Source organism: Somniosus microcephalus, unplaced genomic scaffold (assembly GCF_052327205.1).
Source record: "Somniosus microcephalus isolate GS21.2 unplaced genomic scaffold, FLI_Smic_1.0 unresolved_chr2, whole genome shotgun sequence".
Lineage (NCBI taxonomy): Eukaryota > Metazoa > Chordata > Chondrichthyes > Squaliformes > Somniosidae > Somniosus > Somniosus microcephalus.
In genome coordinates, this window is record NW_028225180.1 from 18,067,075 (window position 1) to 18,084,715 (window position 17,641).

At 54.7% G+C, this 17,641-nt stretch overlaps 1 protein-coding gene across 1 annotated transcript in view; it reads left to right on the plus strand.

Moving 5' to 3' along the window:
• LOC147092215 (calcium-binding protein 2-like) overlaps positions 1-17,505 on the plus strand; it is a 52,630-nt gene extending 35,125 nt beyond the window's left edge. The window contains exons 3-6 of the mRNA XM_085975881.1: positions 1,623-1,766; positions 3,645-3,754; positions 15,985-16,132; positions 17,433-17,505. Of these exons, the coding sequence (XP_085832007.1) occupies positions 1,623-1,766; positions 3,645-3,754; positions 15,985-16,132; positions 17,433-17,461 (431 nt within the window). The 3' untranslated portion in view covers positions 17,462-17,505. The remainder of the gene's footprint in view (positions 1-1,622; positions 1,767-3,644; positions 3,755-15,984; positions 16,133-17,432) is intronic.
• The last annotated feature ends 136 nt before the right edge of the window (positions 17,506-17,641 follow it).

The following is a 17,641-nucleotide window of genomic DNA, read 5'->3' on the forward strand; positions in this document are numbered from 1 at the left end:
ATGCTTCTGCCCAATCACCCAACCTGTCCAAATCATCCTGGAGTTTCTCGGCATCCTCCTCACAGCACACACGCCCACCTAGCTTTGTGTCGTCTGCAAATTTGGAGATATTACATCTAGTTCCCTTGTCTAGATCATTAATATATATTGTGAATAGCTGGGGTCCAAGGACCGATCCCTGCGGTACCCCACTAGTCACTGCCTGCCACTCGGAAAATGACCCGTTTATTCCAACTCTTTGCTTTCTGTCTGCCAACCAGTTCTCTATCCAAGTCAATACCTTGCCCCCAATCCCATGTGCCTTAACTTTACACGCTAATCTCTTATGCGGGACTTTATCGAAAGCCTTCTGAAAGTCCAAATACACCACATCCACTGGTTCTCCCTTATCTATTTCACCAGTTACATCCTCAAAAAATTCCACTAGATTATTCAAGCACGATTTACCTTTTGTAAATCCATGTTGGCTTTGTCCGATCTTGTCACTGTTTTCCAAGTGCTCTGCTATTACATCTTTTATAATGGACTCTAGCATTTCCCCCACTACCGATGTCAGGCTTACCGGTCTGTAATTCCCCGTTTTCTCTCTACCACCTTTTTTGAATAGTGGGGTAACATTAGCTACCCTCCAATCCATGGGTACTGTTCCAGATTCCATCAAATGTTGGAAGGTGATCAGCAATGCATCTACTATTTCTAGGGCCACTTCCTTAAGTACCCTAGGATGTAGATTATCAGGCCCTGGGGATTTATCGGCCTTCAATCCCATCAATTTCCCTAACACCATTTCCCTACAAATACTGATTTCTTTCAGTTCCTCCTTTTCATCAGACCCTATGTTCCCCGGCATCTCTGGAAGGTTATTTGTGTCCTCCGTTGTGAAGACAGAACCAAAATATGTATTTAATTGGTCAGCCATTTCTTTGTTCCCCATTATAAATTCCCCTGATTATGACTGCAAGGGACCTACGCTTGACTTCACCAATATTTTTCTCTTCACATATCTATAAAAGCTTTTACAGTCAGTTTTTATGTTCCCTGCAAGCTTACTCTCATATTCTATTTTCCCTTTCTTAATTAATCCCCTTGTCCTCCTTTATTGAATCCTAAACTGCTCCCAATCCTCAGGTTTACTGCTTTTTCTGGCCAATTTATATGTCCTCTCCTTGGATCTTATGCTATCCCTAATTTCCCTCGTTAGCCACGGTTGAGTCACCTTTTTTGATTTATTTTTATGCCAAACTGGGATGAACAAATTCTGTAGTTCATCCATGCAGTCTTTGACTCTCCGTCAGGGACCCTGTTTAAAGAGGGAGTCTCTCCGTCAGGGACCCTGTTTAAAGAGGGAGTCTCTCCATCAGGGACCCTGTTTAAAGAGGGAGTCTCTCCGTCAGGGACCCTGCTTAAAGAGGGAGTCTCTCCGTCAGGGACCCTGTTTAAAGAGGGAGTCTCTCCGTCAGGGACCCTGTTTAAAGAGAGAGTCTCTCCGTCGGGGGCCCTGTTTAAAGAGGGAGTCTCTCCGTCAGGGACCCTGTTTAAAGAGGGAGTCTCTCCGTCAGGGACCCTGTTTAAAGAGGAGACTCCCCATTAAGGTCCCCATTTCTCATTTCCTGTCCTGACAGAGATATCTGAAGCGTTCAAGGAGTTTGACACAGATCAGGATGGTTACATCAGCTACAAGGACCTGGGTGAGTGTATGAGGACGATGGGATACATGCCAACCGAGATGGAACTTCTGGAAGTCAATCAACAGATTAAAATGAGGCGTACGTATAACTCTACACTGTCCCGTCAAACACTCCCAGGGCAGGTACAGCACTGGTTAGATACAGAGTAAAGCTCCCTCTACACTGTCCCATCAAACACTCCCAGGGCAGGTACAGCATGGGTTAGATACAGAGTGAAGCTCCCTCGACACTGTCCCATCAAACAATCCCAGGGCGGGTACAGCACGGGTTAGATACGGAGTAAAGCTCCCTCTACACTGTCCCATCAAACACTACCAGGGCAGGTACAGCTCGGGTTAGATACAGAATAAAGCTCCCTCTACACTGTCCCATCAAACACTCCCAGGGCAGGTACAGCACAGGTTAGATACAGAGTAAAGCTCCCTCTACACTGTCCCATCAAACACTCCCACGGCAGGTACAGCTCGGGTTAGATACAGAGTAAAGCTCCCTCTACACTGTCCCATCAAACACTCCCAGGGCAGGTACAGCACGGGGTAGATACAGAGTAATGCTCCCTCTACACTGTCGCATCAAACACTCCCAGGGCAGGTACAGCACGGGTTAGATACAGAGTAAAGCTCCCTCTACACTGTCCCATCAAACACTCCCAGGGCAGGTACAGCACGGGTTAGATACAGAGTAAAGCTCCCTCTACACTGTCCGATTAAACACTCCCAAGGCAGGTACAGCACGGGTTAGATACAGAGTAAAGCTCCCTCTACACTGTCCCATCAAACACTCCCAGGGCAGGTACAGCACGGGTTAGATACAGAGTAAAGCTCCCTCTACACTGTCCCATCAAACAATCCCAGGGCGGGTACAGCACGGGTTAGATACGGAGTAAAGCTCCCTCTACACTGTCCCATGAAACACTCCCAGGGCAGTTACAGCATGGGTTAGATACAGAATAAAGCTCCCTCTACACTGTCCCATCAAACACTCCCAGGGCAGGTACAGCACAGGTTAGATACAGAGTAAAGCTCCCTCTACACTGTCCCATCAAACACTCCCACGGCAGGTACAGCTCGGGTTAGATACAGAGTAAAGCTCCCTCTACACTGTCCCATCAAACACTCCCAGGGCAGGTACAGCACGGGGTAGATACAGAGTAATGCTCCCTCTACACTGTCGCATCAAACACTCCCAGGGCAGGTACAGCACGGGTTAGATACAGAGTAAAGCTCCCTCTACACTGTCCCATCAAACACTCCCAGGGCAGGTACAGCACGGGTTAGATACAAAGTAAAGCTCCCTCTACACTGTCTGATTAAACACTCCCAAGGCAGGTACAGCACGGGTTAGATACAGAGTAAAGCTCCCTCTACACTGTCCCATCAAACACTCCCAGGGCAGGTACAGCACGGGTTAGATACAGAGTAAAGCTCCCTCTACACTGTCCCATCAAACACTCCCAGGGCAGGTACAGCACGGGTTAGATACAGAGTAAAGCTCACTCTACACTGTCCCATCAAACACTCCCAGGGCAGGTACAGCACGGGTTAGATACAGAGTAAAGCTCACTCTACACTGTCCCATCAAACACTCCCAGGGCAGATACAGCACGGGTTAGATACAGAGTAAAGCTCGCTCTACACTGTCCCATCAAACACTCCCAGGGCAGGTACAGCACGGGGTTAGATACAGGGTAAAGCTCCCTCTACACTGTCCCATCAAACACTCCCAGGGCAGGTACAGCACGGGGTTAGATACAGAGTAAAGCTCCCTCTACACTGTCCCATCAAACACTCCCAGGGCAGGTACAGCACGGGTTAGATACAGGGTAAAGCTCCCTCTACACTGTCCCATCAAACACTCCCAGGGCAGGTACAGCACGGGGTTAGATACAGGGATAAAACTCCCTCTACACTCTGAGTTGAGGGGCTATCTGATAACCTTTGTGTTTGTTGTTGTTAGTTGGTGGACGAATGGATCTCGAAGACTTTGTGGAACTAATGGGCCCCAAGTTGCTGCGGGAGACCGCTCACATGGTTGGCGTACGGGAGCTGAAATTCGCATTCAAAGAGGTTCGTTCTGTCGTCCCAACACCGGTTACATTAGTTATCTGTTTCGATTAGTGCTCCAGTTAGTTTAGTCATCAGGTTACAGCAGTGACCTGGTTTCACCCGTTACCTGCTCTACATATATTAGTCAACTGGTTGAATTAGTCACCTGGATCCATAAATCATCTGGGTACATTAGAAGTAAGTAAATGTAGGTATTTGGTTAGATTAGTCATATCGTTAGATTAGTCACCTGGTTAGTTTTGCTCCCCTGGTCAATTCCAGTTGGATGAGTTGTTCAATTAGAATACTTAGTTAGATTAATTGCTTCAATAGACTAGTTTTGTTGTTTGGTTAGGTCAGTTGCTCGGTTAGTTTCATTGTTTGGTTAGATCTGTTACTCGGTTAGTTTCGTTGTTTGGTTAGATCAGTTACTCAGCTAGTTTCATTGTTTGGTTAGATCAGTTACTCGGTTAGTTTCATTGTTTGGTTAGATCAGTTACTCGGTTAGTTTCATTGTTTGGTTTGATCAGTTACACGGTTAGTTTCATTGTTTGGATAGATCAGTTACTTACTCAGTTAGTTTCATTGTTTGGTTAGATCAGTTACTCGGTTAGTTTGATGCTTGGTTAGATCAGTTACTCGGTTAGTTTCATTCGTTAGATCAGTTACTTAGTTAGTTTCATTGTTCGGATCGGTCAGTTGCTCGGTTAGTTTGTTGTTTCGTTAGCTCAGTTACTCGGTTAGTTTCATTGGGTAGATCAGTTACTCGGTTGGTTTCGTTGTTTGGTTAGATCAGTTACTCGGTTAGTTTCGTTGTTTGGTTAGATCAATTACTCGGTTAGTTTCATTGGTTAGATCAGTTACTCGGTTAGTTTCATTGTTTGGTTAGATCAGTTACTCGGTTAGTTACATTGGTTAGAACAGTTACTTGGTTAGTTTCGTTGTTTGGTTAGATCAGTTACTCGGTTAGTTTCGTTGTTTGGTTAGATCAGTTACTCGGTTAGTTTCGTTGTTTGGTTAGATCAGTTACTCGGTTAGTTTAATTGGTTAGATCAGTTACTTGGTTAGTTTCGTTGATTGGTTAGATCCGTTACTCGGTTAGTTTGTTGTTTGGTTAGATCAGTTACTCGGTCGATTTCATTGTTTGGTTAGATCAGTTACTCGGTTAGTTTCATTATTCGGTTCGATCAGTTACTCGGTTAGTTTGTTGTTTGGTTAGATCAGGTACTCGGTTAACTTTGTTGGATTGATTCTCACTAGTCATGGCCTGGGAGGGTTGAAAGCCGCGGTAAATTTACTGCGACCAGCCCTTTCCATAGAACAGCTCAGAACCGGGACAGGCACAGATTGGACCTGTTCATGTATATAATAACTGGGGCCTGTCCCAAGGCAGCTGGCATTCAACCTGCTGCTGCCAACTGGTGGCGAGAGAGAGACAGAGAGGGAGGGAGACAGAGAGACAGAGAGGGAGAGAGGGAGAGAGGGCGAGAGACAGAGAGGGAGAGAGACAGAGAGACAGAGAGGGAGAGAGGGCGAGAGACAGAGAGGGAGAGAGACAGAGAGGGCGAGAGACAGAGAGGGAGAGAGACAGAGAGAGAGAGAGAGAGAGACAGAGAGAGAAAGACAGAGTGAGACACACAGAGAAAGCGACAGAAAGAAGGAAAGAAATAGAGAAGAGGAAGGAGACAAATAAAGAATGAGAAAGGGAGAGAAGGAAAGAACGGACTTCCACTTTGACTCCTGGGGTCTCTGTCTCAGCATCCCCTCCCCTCGGCTCACCCTTTGACCCCAGGGCTCCTGCCTGAACCACCCTAATGACCAAGCACGTCACGGCCTACAACTTCGAACGGGCCAGTCCGCGGGGAGTTCAGCTCATCCTCTCCAATGTCCAGCTGAAGGAGAGCACCACCCAGCAGATCAACCCGCAGAACCTCCCGGATCCTCCTGCACGGTCACAGGGAGCGCCCGCTGGACCAATCCGTGCCATTGTTACCTCCAGGCTTCAAACTTCCCCAAACGCTCTCCTGGCCAGCCGACACCTTCCACGCTTGATAAACTCGAGCTCATCCAAAACTTGGCCGCCCCCGTGTCCCGTTCGCCCATCGCCCCCTGTGCTCGCCGCCCCCGTGTCCCATTCACCCATCGCCCCCTGTGCTCGCCGCCCCCGTGTCCCATTCACCCATCGCCCCCTGTGCTCGCCGCCCCCGTGTCCCATTCACCCATCGCCCCCTGTGCTCGCCGCCCCCGTGTCCCGTTCACCCATCGCCCCCTGTGCTCGCCGCCCCTGTGTCCCATTCACCCATCGCCCCCTGTGCTCGCCGCCCCCGTGTCCCGTTCACCCATCACCCCCTGTGCTCGCCGCCCCCGTGTCCCGTTCACCCATCGCCCCCTGTGCTCGCCGCCCCCGTGTCCCGTTCACCCATCGCCCCCTGTGCTCGCCGCCCCCGTGTCCCGTTCACCCATCGCCCCCTGTGCTCGCCGCCCCCGTGTCCCGTTCACCCATCGCCCCCTGTGCTCGCCGCCCCCGTGTCCCGTTCACCCATCGCCCCCTGTGCTCGCCGCCCCCGTGTCCCGTTCACCCATCGCCCTCTGTGCTCGCCGTCCCTGTGTCCCGTTCACCCATCGCCCCCTGTGCTCGCCGCCCCCGTGTCCCGTTCACCCCCGTGTCCCGTTCACCCATCGCCCCCTGTGCTCGCCGCCCCCGTGTCCCGTTCAACCATCGCCCCCTGTGCTCGCCGCCCGTGTCCCGTTCACCCATCGCCCCCTGTGCTCGCCGCCCCCGTGTCCCGTTCACCCATCGCCCCCTGTGCTCGCCGCCCCCGTGTCCCGTTCACCCATCGCCCCCTGTGCTCGCCGCCCCCGTGTCCCGTTCACCCATCGCCCCCTGTGCTCGCCGACCGACTCTGGCTCCCGGTTAAACAACACCTCGATTTTAAAATTCTCAGCATTGTTTTCAAATCCCTTCAAGGTTTCGATCCTCCCCATCTCTGTAACCTCCTCCAGCCCCTACAATCCTCCCCATCTCAGTAACCCCCTCCAGCCCCTACAACCCTCCCTATCTCTGTAACCTCCTCCAGCCCCCTACAACCCTCCCTATCTCTGTAACCTCCTCCAGCCCCTACAACCCTCCCTATCTCTGTAACATCCTCCCGCCCCTACAACCCTCCCTATCTCTGTAACCTCCTCCAGCCCCTACAACCCTCCCTATCTCTGTAACCTCCTCCAGCCCCTACAACCCTCCCTATCTCTGTAACCTCCTCCAGCCCCTACAACCCTCCCTATCTCTGTAACCTCCTCCAGCCCCTACAACCCTCCCTATCTCTGTAACCTCGTCCAACCCCTACAACTCTCCCTATCTCTGTAACCTCCTCCAACCCCTACAGCTCTCCCTATCTCTGTAACCTCCTCCAGCCCCTACAACCCTCCCTATCTCTGTAACCATCTCCAGCCCCTACAACCCTCCCTATCTCTGTAACCTCCTCCAGCCCCTACAACCCTCCCTATCTCTGTAACCCCCTCCAGCCCCCTACAACCCTCCCTATCTCTGTAACCTCCTCCAGCACCTACAATACTCCCTATCTCTGTAACCTCCTCCAGCCCCTACAACCCTCCCTATCTCTGTAACCTCCTCCAGCCCCTGCAACCCTCCCTATCTCTGTAACCTCCTCCAGCCCCTACAACCCTCCCTATCTCTGTAACCTCCTCCAGCCCCTACAACCCTCCCTATCTCTGTAACCTCCTCCAGCCCCTACAACCCTCCCTATCTCTGTAACCTCCTCCAGCCCCTACAACCCTCCCTATCTCTGTAACCTCCTCCAGCCCCTACAACCCTCCCTATCTCTGTAACCTCCTCCAGCCCCTACAACCCTCCCTATCTCTGTAACCTCCTCCAGCCCCTACAACCCTCTCTATCTCTGTAACCTCCTCCAGCCCCTACAACACTCCCTGGGGGAGAAATTGGGTATCGCCCCGTTTGGGGCGCTAGTCCTGGCGATGCGCAAAGTTTAGCGCCAGGCGCAATTTAACACCACCTGGCTCGATATAGGGTTGCAGCGCCCCTGAAGGTGATTGCGGTGCTAAATCAGGCACTGCACGATACTCTTAAGGCGCTAACCCGGTGGCGCAACCCAATTTCGCGGCGGCGGGGCGCAGTGCAGGTGCTGTCAATAATCACTTTCCCCGAGACACACTGGCGCTGGCCAGCTCTTAAAGGGGCGGGTCATCAGCCACGGGCACAGAGGATAGCCCTTGTCCCCGAGAAGCCAGCCTCCTGGGTGAGTCGGGGCCTCGAAAAGGTCTGCAACAGAAGTCTGGCGCAGGATGAAGGCGTCGTGGCTGTTGCCTGGGAACTGCGCATTCACTGCGAGGATCAGCTGTCGGTGGTCACAGACCAGCTGGACATTCAAGGAATGGAACCCCTTGCGGTTGCGGAACTCCTCCGCATTCTCTACAGGTGCCCGCAAAGCCACGTGCGTGCAGTCAATGGCACCCTGCACCATGGGGAAGTCCACTATTGCAGCGAAGCCCTCTGCACGCTCCCGCTGCTTGTCCAGGGTCATTGGGAAGGAGATGTACTGCCGCCTCCTTTTAAACAGGGCATCAGTCACTTGACGGATGCAGCAATGCACCACAAACTGCGAGATGTTGGCTATGTCCCCAGTTGCGGCCTGAAAGGGGCCGCTTGCGTAGAAGTTTAGGGCAACAGTCATCCTCACAGCCACCGACAGAGATGTCCTGCACCTTATCTGAGGCTGCAGATCTGGCTGAAGCAGTTGGCACAGCTCAGTCACCACCTCCTTTCTAAAGCGCAGCCTTCTGATACACTGCTCCTCCGACATGTTCATGTAGGAAAACTGCTGTCGGAAAACCCTGGCAGCGTACGGTCTGGTGCGGCGACGTCTGTTGGTCCTCCTCCGTCTGGCCATGCCTGCCCCTCTCTCCCTGCATCTCAGTGCCCTTTCCAGATGATTCAGCAGCAGGACGTTCCCCTCCAATGCAGCCCCCATAATAAGTGCGCAGAGAAAGTTTTGCCGTTGGAAATGCTCACCAACAGCAAGGTGATGGTCAGAAGGCTGAAGTTCCTCTGCCAGCGCTGGCTCAGTGGTCAAATGGCTCGCAGTGTGCAGCCCAGCAACTCTCTGTAACTCTCAAAGAAGTTGTGAGCCAAAAAGGCTGCCGCTTTTAAACCACACCAGTGACCTTTAAAGAACGCTCCTCCAGCCCGAGAGTGACTGGGGAAGGCTCCAGGTAAGCTGTCCTTATTAGCGCCAGGCGCTACGGAGGGGGGCGCCACTGAATTTCCGGTCCAGGACGCCCAAAACGTGTTGCACACTCAAATGACGTCATGATCTGCCTGCGCCCGTGAGAAGGCGCTAAGATTTAGCGCCGGTGCTAAATGTATGCTCAATATGGGGCAAGGCACTGGTTTCACTGCGCCCGGACGAAAATTGGCTAACGCCCCACTTCTCGGCCTCTTTAGGCGCTAATTGGAGGCGCTACCAACCGAATTTCTCCCCCCCATCTCTGTAACCCCCTCCAGCCCCGACAACCCTCCCCATTTCTGTAACCTCCTCCAGCCCCTACAACCCTCCCCATTTCTGTAACCTCCTCCAGCCCCCTACAACCCTCCCCATTTCTGTAACCTCCTCCAGCCCCTACAACTCTCCCCATTTCTGTAACCTCCTCCAGCCCCTACAACACTCCCCATTTCTGTAACCTCCTCCAGCCCATACAATCCTCCCTATCTCTGTAACCTCCTCCAGCCCCTACAACCCTCCCCATTTCTGTAACCTCCTCCAGCCCCGACAACACTCCCTCTCTCTGTAACCTCCCCCAGCCCCTACAACCCTCCCGATCTCAGTAACCTCCTCCAGCCCCGACAACACTCCCTCTCTCTGTAACCTCCTCCAGCCCCTACAACCCTCACTATCTCTGTCACCTCCCCCAGCCCCCTACAACCCTCCCTATCTCTGTAACCTCCTCCAGCCCCGACAACACTCCCTCTCTCTGTAACCTCCTCCAGCCCCTACAACCCTCACTATCTCTGTCACCTCCCCCAGCCCCCTACAACCCTCCCTATCTCTGTAACCTCCTCCAGCCCCGACAACACTCCCTATATCTGTAACCTCCTCCAGCCCCTACAATCCTCCCTATCTCTGTAACCTCCCCCAGCCCCTACAACCCTCCCGATCTCAGTAACCTCCTCCAGCCCCTACAACCCTCCCGATCTCAGTAACCTCCTCCAGCCCCTACAACCCTCCCTATCTCTGTAACCTCCTCCAGACCTACAACCCTCCCTATCTCTGTAACCTCCTCCAGCCCCTACAACCCTCCCTATCTCTGTAACCTCCTCCAGCCCCTACAACCCTCCCTATCTCTGTAACCTCCTCCAGCCCCTACAACCCTCCCTATCTCTGTAACCCCCTCCAGCCCCTACAACCCTCCCTATCTCTGTAACCTCCTCCAGCCCTACAACCCTCCCTAGCTCTGTAACCTCCTCCAGCCCCTACAACCCTCCCTATCTCTGTAACCTCCTCCAGCCCCTACAGCCCTCCCTATCTCTGTAACCTCCTCCAGCCCCTACAACCCTCCCTGTCTCTGTAACCCCCTCCAGCCCCTACAACCCTCCCTATCTCTGTAACCTCCTCCAGCCCTACAACCCTCCCTATCTCTGTAACCTCCTCCAGCCCTACAACCCTCCCTATCTCTGCAACCTCCTCCAGCCCCTACAACCCTCCCTATCTCTGTAACCCCCTCCAGCCCCTACAACCCTCCCTATCTCTGTAACCTCCTCCAGCCCTACAACCCTCCCTATCTCTGTAACCTCCTCCAGCCCTACAACTCTCCCTATCTCTGTAACCTCCTCCAGCCCCTACAACCCTCCCTATCTCTGTAACCTCCTCCAGCCCCTACAACCCTCCGAGATCTCTGTGCTCCTCCAATTCTGGCCTCTTCCTCATCCCACGATTTCCATCGCTCCACCATTGGTGGCCGTGCCTTCAGCTGCCTGGGCCCCGAGCTCTGGAATTCCCTCCCTAAACCTCTCCCTAAATCTCTCCGCCTCTCTCTCCTCCTTTAAGACGATCCTTTAAACCTACCTCTTTGACCAAGCTTTTGGTCACCTGTCAGCCCCTACACTACCGTACCCTGGATTATTAACCCCACTCCCCCCTGCTGCCCTCATATCCCTGTAAATTTTTCCCCTTCCAGTATTTCTCCAATTCCCTTTTGAAAGTTCCTATTGAATCTGCTCCCACCGCCCTTTCAGGCAGCGCGTTCCAGATCACAACAACTCGCTGCATAAAAACATTCTCCTCACCTCCCCCTCTGGTTCTTTGGCCGATTATCTTCAATCTGTGTCCTCTGGTTACCGACCCTCCTGCCACTGGAAACAGCATCTCCTTATTTACTCCATCAAAACCCTTCATGATTCTGAACACCTCGATTAAATCACCTCTTAACCTTCTCTGCTCCAAGGAGAACAATCCCAGCTTCTCCAGTCTCTCCACGTAACTGAAGTCCCTCATCCCTGGTACCATTCTGGTCAATCTCCCCTTAACCTTCTCTGCTCCAAGGAGAACAATCCCAGCTTCTCCAGTCTCTCCACGTCACTGAAGTCCCTCATCCCTGGTACCATTCTGGTCAATCTCCCCTTAACCTTCTCTGCTCCAAGGAGAACAATCCCAGCTTCTCCAGTCTCTCCACGTCACTGAAGTCCCTCATCCCCGGTACCATTCTGGTCAATCTCCCCTTAACCTCTCTGCTCCAAGGAGAACAATCCCAGCTTCTCCAGTCTCTCCACATCACTGAAGTCCCTCATCCCTGGTACCATTCTGGTCAATCTCCCCTTAACCTTCTCTGCTCTAAGGAGAACAATCCCAGCTTCTCCAGTCTCTCCACGTAACTGAAGTCCCTCATCCCTGGTACCATTCTGGTCAATCTCCCCTTAACCTTCTCTGCTCTAAGGAGAACAACCACAGCTTCGCCAGTCTCTCCACGTCACTGAAGTCCCTCATCCCTGGGACCATTCTGGTCAATCTCCGCTCACACCCTCTCCAAGGCCTTCACATCCTTCCTAAAGTGTGGTGCCCAGAATTGGACACAATACTCCAGCTGAGGCCTAACCAGTGTTTTATAAAGAATTAGCATAACTTCCTTGCTGTTGTACTCTCTGCCTTTATTAATAAAGTCAAGGCTTCCATATGATTTTAAAACAACCTTCGTAATCTGTCCTGCAACCTTCAAAGATTTGTGTATGAACACCCCCAGGTCTCTCTGTTAGGGAGGGAGTTCCAGGATTTTGACCCAGTGACGATGAAGGAACGGCCGATATATTTCCAAGTCAGGATGGTGTGTGACTTGGAGGGGAACTTGGAGGTGGTGGTGTTCACATGCGCCTGCTGCCCTTGTCCTTCTAGGTGGAAGAGGTCGCGGGTTTGGGAGGTGCTGCCGAAGAAGCCTTGGCGAGTTGCTGCAGTGCATCTTGTAGATGGTCCACACTGCAGCCACGGTGCGCCGGTGGTGGAGGGAGTGAATGTTTAAGGTGGTGGATGGGGTGCCAGTCAAGCGGGCTGCTTTGTCCTGGATGGTGTCGAGCTTCTTGAGTGTTGTTGGAGCTGCACTCATCCAGGCAAGTGGAGAGTATTCCATCACACTCCTTACTTGTGCCTTGTAGATGGTGGAAAGGCTTTGGGGTGTCAGGAGGTGAGTCACTCGCCACAGAATACCCAGCCTCTGACCGGCTCTTGTAGCCACAGTATTTATGTGGCTGGTCCAGTTAAGTTTCTGGTCAATGGTGACCCCCAGGATGTTGATGGTGGGGGATTCGGCGATGGTAATGCCATGGAATATCAAGGGGAGGTGGTTAGACTCTCGCTTGTTGGTGATAGTCATTGCCTGGCACTTGTGTGGCGCGAATGTTACCTGCCAGTTATCAGCCCAAGCCTGAACGTCGTCCGGGTCTTGTTGCATGCGGGCATGGACTGCTTCATTATCTGAGGAGTTGTGAATGGTGCTGAACACTGTGCAGTCATCAGCGAACATCTCCATTTCTGACGTTGAAGATTATGAAAGGGTTCAGTAGAGTAGACATAGAGAAAATGTTTCTACTTCTGGCGGAGTCCAGAACTCTAGGGCTATCCATATAAGACAGTCACTAATAAATCTGATAAGGAATTCAGGAGGAACTTTACCCAGAGAGTGGTGAGAGTGTGGAACTCGTTACCACAGGGAGTGGCAGAGGCGAATAGTATAGATACATTTAAGGGGAAGGTAGATAAACACAGTCCGGCGCTCCCTCAGTACTGCCCCTCCGACAGTGCGGCACTCCCTCAGTACTGCCCCTCTGACAGTGCAGCGCTCCCTCAGTACTGACCCTCCGACAGTGCAGCGCTCCCTCAGTACTGCCCCTCCGACACTGCGGCGCTCCCTCAGTACTGCCCCTCCGACAGTGCGGCGCTCCCTCAGTACTGCCCCTCCGAAAGTGCGGCGCTCCCTCAGTACTGCCCCTCCGACAGTGCGGCACTCCCTCAGTACTGCCCCTCCGACAGTGCGGCACTCCCTCAGTACTGCCCCTCTGACAGTGCAGCGCTCCCTCAGTACTGACCCTCCGACAGTGCAGCGCTCCCTCAGTACTGCCCCTCCGACACTGTGGCGCTCCCTCAGTACTGCCCCTCCGACAGTGCGGCGCTCCCTCAGTACTGCCCCTCCGAAAGTGCGGCGCTCCCTCAGTACTGCCCCTCCGACAGTGCAGCGCTCCCTCAGTACTGACCCTCCGACAGTGCAGCGCTCCCTCAGTACTGCCCCTCCGACAGTGCAGCGCTCCCTCAGTGCTGACCCTCCGACAGTGCGGCGCTCCCTCAGTACTGCCCCTCCGACAGTGCCACGCTCCCTCAGTACTGCCCCACCGACAGTGCAGCGCTCCCTCAGTACTGCCCCTCCGACACTGCGGCGCTCCCTCAGTACTGCCCCTCCGACAGTGCCACGCTCCCTCAGTACTGCCCCACCGACAGTGCAGCGCTCCCTCAGTACTGCCCCTCCGACAGTGCGGCGCTCCCTCAGTACTGCCCCTCTGACAGTGCGGCGCTCCCTCAGTACTGCCCCTCCGACAGTGCAGCGCTCCCTCAGTACTGCCCCTCCGACAGTGCAGCGCTCCCTCAGTACTGCCCCTCCGACAGTGCGGCGCTCCCTCAGTACTGCCCCTCCGACAGTGCGGCGCTCCCTCAGTACTGCCCCTCCGACAGTGCGGCGCTCCCTCAGTACTGCCCCTCCGACACTGCGGCGCTCCCTCAGTAGTGCCCCTCCGACAGTGCGGCGCTCCCTCAGTACTGCCCCACCGACAGTGCAGCGCTCCCTCAGTACTGCCCCTCCGACACTGCGGCGCTCCCTCAGTACTGCCCCTCCGAAAGTGCAACTCTCCCTCAGTACTGACCTCCGACAGTGCAGCGCTCCCTCAGTACTGCCCCTCCGACAGTGCAGCGCTCCCTCAGTGCTGCCCCTCCGACAGTGCGGCGCTCCCTCAGTACTGCCCCTCCGACAGTGCCACGCTCCCTCAGTACTGCCCCTCCGACAGTGCAGCACTCCCTCAGTGCTGCCCCTCCGACAGTGCGGCGCTCCCTCAGTACTGCCCCTCCCACAGTGCCACGCTCCCTCAGTACTGCCCCTCCGACAGTGCAGCACTCCCTCAGTACTGCCCCTCCGACAGTGCGGCGCTCCCTCAGTACTGCCCCTCCGACAGTGCGGCGCTCCCTCAGTACTGGCCCTCCCACAGTGCCACGCTCCCTCAGTACTGCCCCACCGACAGTGCAGCGCTCCCTCAGTACTGGCCCTCCCACAGTGCCACGCTCCCTCAGTACTGCCCCTCCGACAGTGCAGCACTCCCTCAGTACTGCCCCTCCGACAGTGCGGCGCTCCCTCAGTACTGCCCCTCCGACAGTGCGGCGCTCCCTCAGTACTGGCCCTCCGACAGTGCGGCGCTCCCTCAGTACTGCCCCTCCGACAGTGCGGCGCTCCCTCAGTACTGGCCCTCCCACAGTGCCACGCTCCCTCAGTACTGCCCCACCGACAGTGCAGCGCTCCCTCAGTACTGCCCCACCGACACTGCGGCGCTCCCTCGGTAGTGCCCCTCCGACAGTGCGGCACTCCCTCAGTACTGCCCCTCCGAAAGTGCAACTCTCCCTCAGTACTGACCTCCGACAGTGCAGCGCTCCCTCAGTACTGCCCCTCCGACAGTGCAGCGCTCCCTCAGTGCTGCCCCTCCGACAGTGCGGCGCTCCCTCAGTACTGGCCCTCCCACAGTGCCACGCTCCCTCAGTACTGCCCCTCCGACAGTGCAGCGCTCCCTCAGTACTGCCCCTCCGACAGTGCGGCGCTCCCTCAGTACTGCCCCTCCGACAGTGTGGCGCTCCCTCAGTACTGCCCCTCCGACACTGCGGCGCTCCCTCAGTACTGCCCCTCCGACAGTGCGGCGCTCCCTCAGTACTGCCCCTCCGACAGTGCGGCGCTCCCTCAGTACTGCCCCTCCGACAGTGCCGCGCTCCCTCAGTACTGCCCCTCTGACAGTGCAGCGCTCCCTCAGTACTGACCCTCCGACAGTGCAGCGCTCCCTCAGTACTGCCCCTCCGACACTGCGGCGCTCCCTCAGTACTGCCCCTCCGACAGTGCGGCGCTCCCTCAGTACTGCCCCTCCGACAGTGCGGCGCTCCCTCAGTACTGCCCCTCCGAAAGTGCGGCGCTCCCTCAGTACTGCCCCTCCGACAGTGCAGCGCTCCCTCAGTACTGACCCTCCGACAGTGCAGCGCTCCCTCAGTACTGCCCCTCCGACAGTGCGGCGCTCCCTCAGTACTGACCCTCCGACAGTGCGGTGCTCCCTCAGTACTGCCCCTCCGACAGTGCCGCGCTCCCTCAGTACTGCCCCTCTGACAGTGCAGCGCTCCCTCAGTACTGACCCTCCGACAGTGCAGCGCTCCCTCAGTAATGCCCCTCCGACAGTGCAGCGCTCCCTCAGTACTGCCCCTCCGACAGTGCAGCGCTCCCTCAGTACTGCCCCTCCGACAGTGCGGCGCTCCCTCAGTACTGCCCCTCCGACAGTGCGGCACTCCCTCAGTACTCGGTAACCAGGGAGTGTCGGCCTGGGATTATGGGGCTTGAGATTGGAGTGGAGGCTCGAACCCACAAACTTCTGACACAGGTTGGATGGGCTTCCTCCTGTTCCTAATTTTCCTGCATTCTCTCTCTGTCTCTTGGTTCCTCAGTTTGACTCGGATGGCGACGGGTTGATCTGTACCTCAGAGCTGGAGACCGCCCTTGGCCACTTCCTGGGGGAACAACTCCAACACAAGGAGATCGAGGAGATGCTCCGAGATATTGATCTGAATGGAGATGGTCAGGTCGACTTTGACGGTAAGTCTCGCTCTGCACTGTCCCATCAAACACTCCCAGGGCAGGTACAGCATGGGTTAGATACAGAGTAAAGCTCCATCTACACTGTCTCATCAAACACTCCCAGGGCAAATACAGCACGGGTTAGATACAGAGTAAAGCTCCCTCTACACTGTCCCATCAAACACTCCCAGGGCAGGTACAGCATGGGTTAGATACAGAGTAAATCTCCCTCTACACTGTCCCATCAAACACTCCCAGGGCAGGTACAGCATGGGTTATATACAGAGTAAAGCTCCCTCTACACTGTCCCATCAAACACTCCCAGGGCAGGTACAGCGTGGGTTAGATACAGAGTAAAGTTCCCTCTACACTGTCCCATCAAACACTCCCAGGACAGGTACAGCACGGGTTAGATACAGAGTAAAGCTCCCTCTACACTGTCCCATCAAACACTCCCAGGGCAGGTACAGCACGGGTTAGATACAGAGTAAAGCTCCCTCTACACTGTCCCATCAAACACTCCCAGGGCAGTTACAGCAAGGGTTAGATACAGAGTAATGCTCCCTCTACACTGTCCCATCAAACACTCCCAGGGCAGGTACAGGACGGGTTAGATACAGAGTAAAGCTCCCTCTACACTGTCCCATCAAATACTCCCAGGGCAGGTACAGCGTGGGTTAGATACAGAGTAAAGTTCCCTCTACACTGTCCCATCAAACACTCCCAGGACAGGTACAGCACGGTTAGATACAGAGTAAAGCTCCCTCTACACTGACCCATCAAACACTCCCAGGGCAGGTACAGCACGGGTTAGATACAGAGTAAAGCTCCCTCTACACTGTCCCATCAAACACTCCCAGGGCAGGTACAGCACGGGTTAGATACAGAGTAAAGCTCCCTCTACACTGTCCCATCAAACACTCCCAGGGCAGGTACAGCGTGGGTTAGATACAGAGTAAAGTTCCCTCTACACTGTCCCATCAAACACTCCCAGGACAGGTACAGCACGGGTTAGATACAGAGTAAAGCTCCCTCTACACTGACCCATCAAACACTCCCAGGGCAGGTACAGCACGGGTTAGATACAGAGTAAAGCTCCCTCTACACTGTCCCATCAAACACTCCCAGGGCAGGTACAGCACGGGTTAGATACAGAGCAAAGCTCCCTCTACACTGTCCCATCTGGGTCTGACCTCAGTCCCAGAGGGTGAAAGGTCAGCAGCTGACCCCAGCGGGAGAGGAGGCCGGGGTCTGAGGTTAGTGTGGCGGTTTTGGTTTCTCTAGCTTAATTTTCTTTTTTCCCGTTCACCCCCGACAGAATTCGTCATGATGCTCTCTGCCCGTTAGCGGAGGGGTCCTTGGAGAAGGGGGCGGGCGGGTCGGGGGTGAAGAGATCGGGAGTAAAGGACACGCGTCGCCGAGCGACGGGGTGAAAATCGGGAGCGGCTCGGAACGGGAGAGCGCCGATGGAACGATTCTGGAGACGGAAACCTCGGACACAACCGCCCCCACCCGATCGGCGACAAC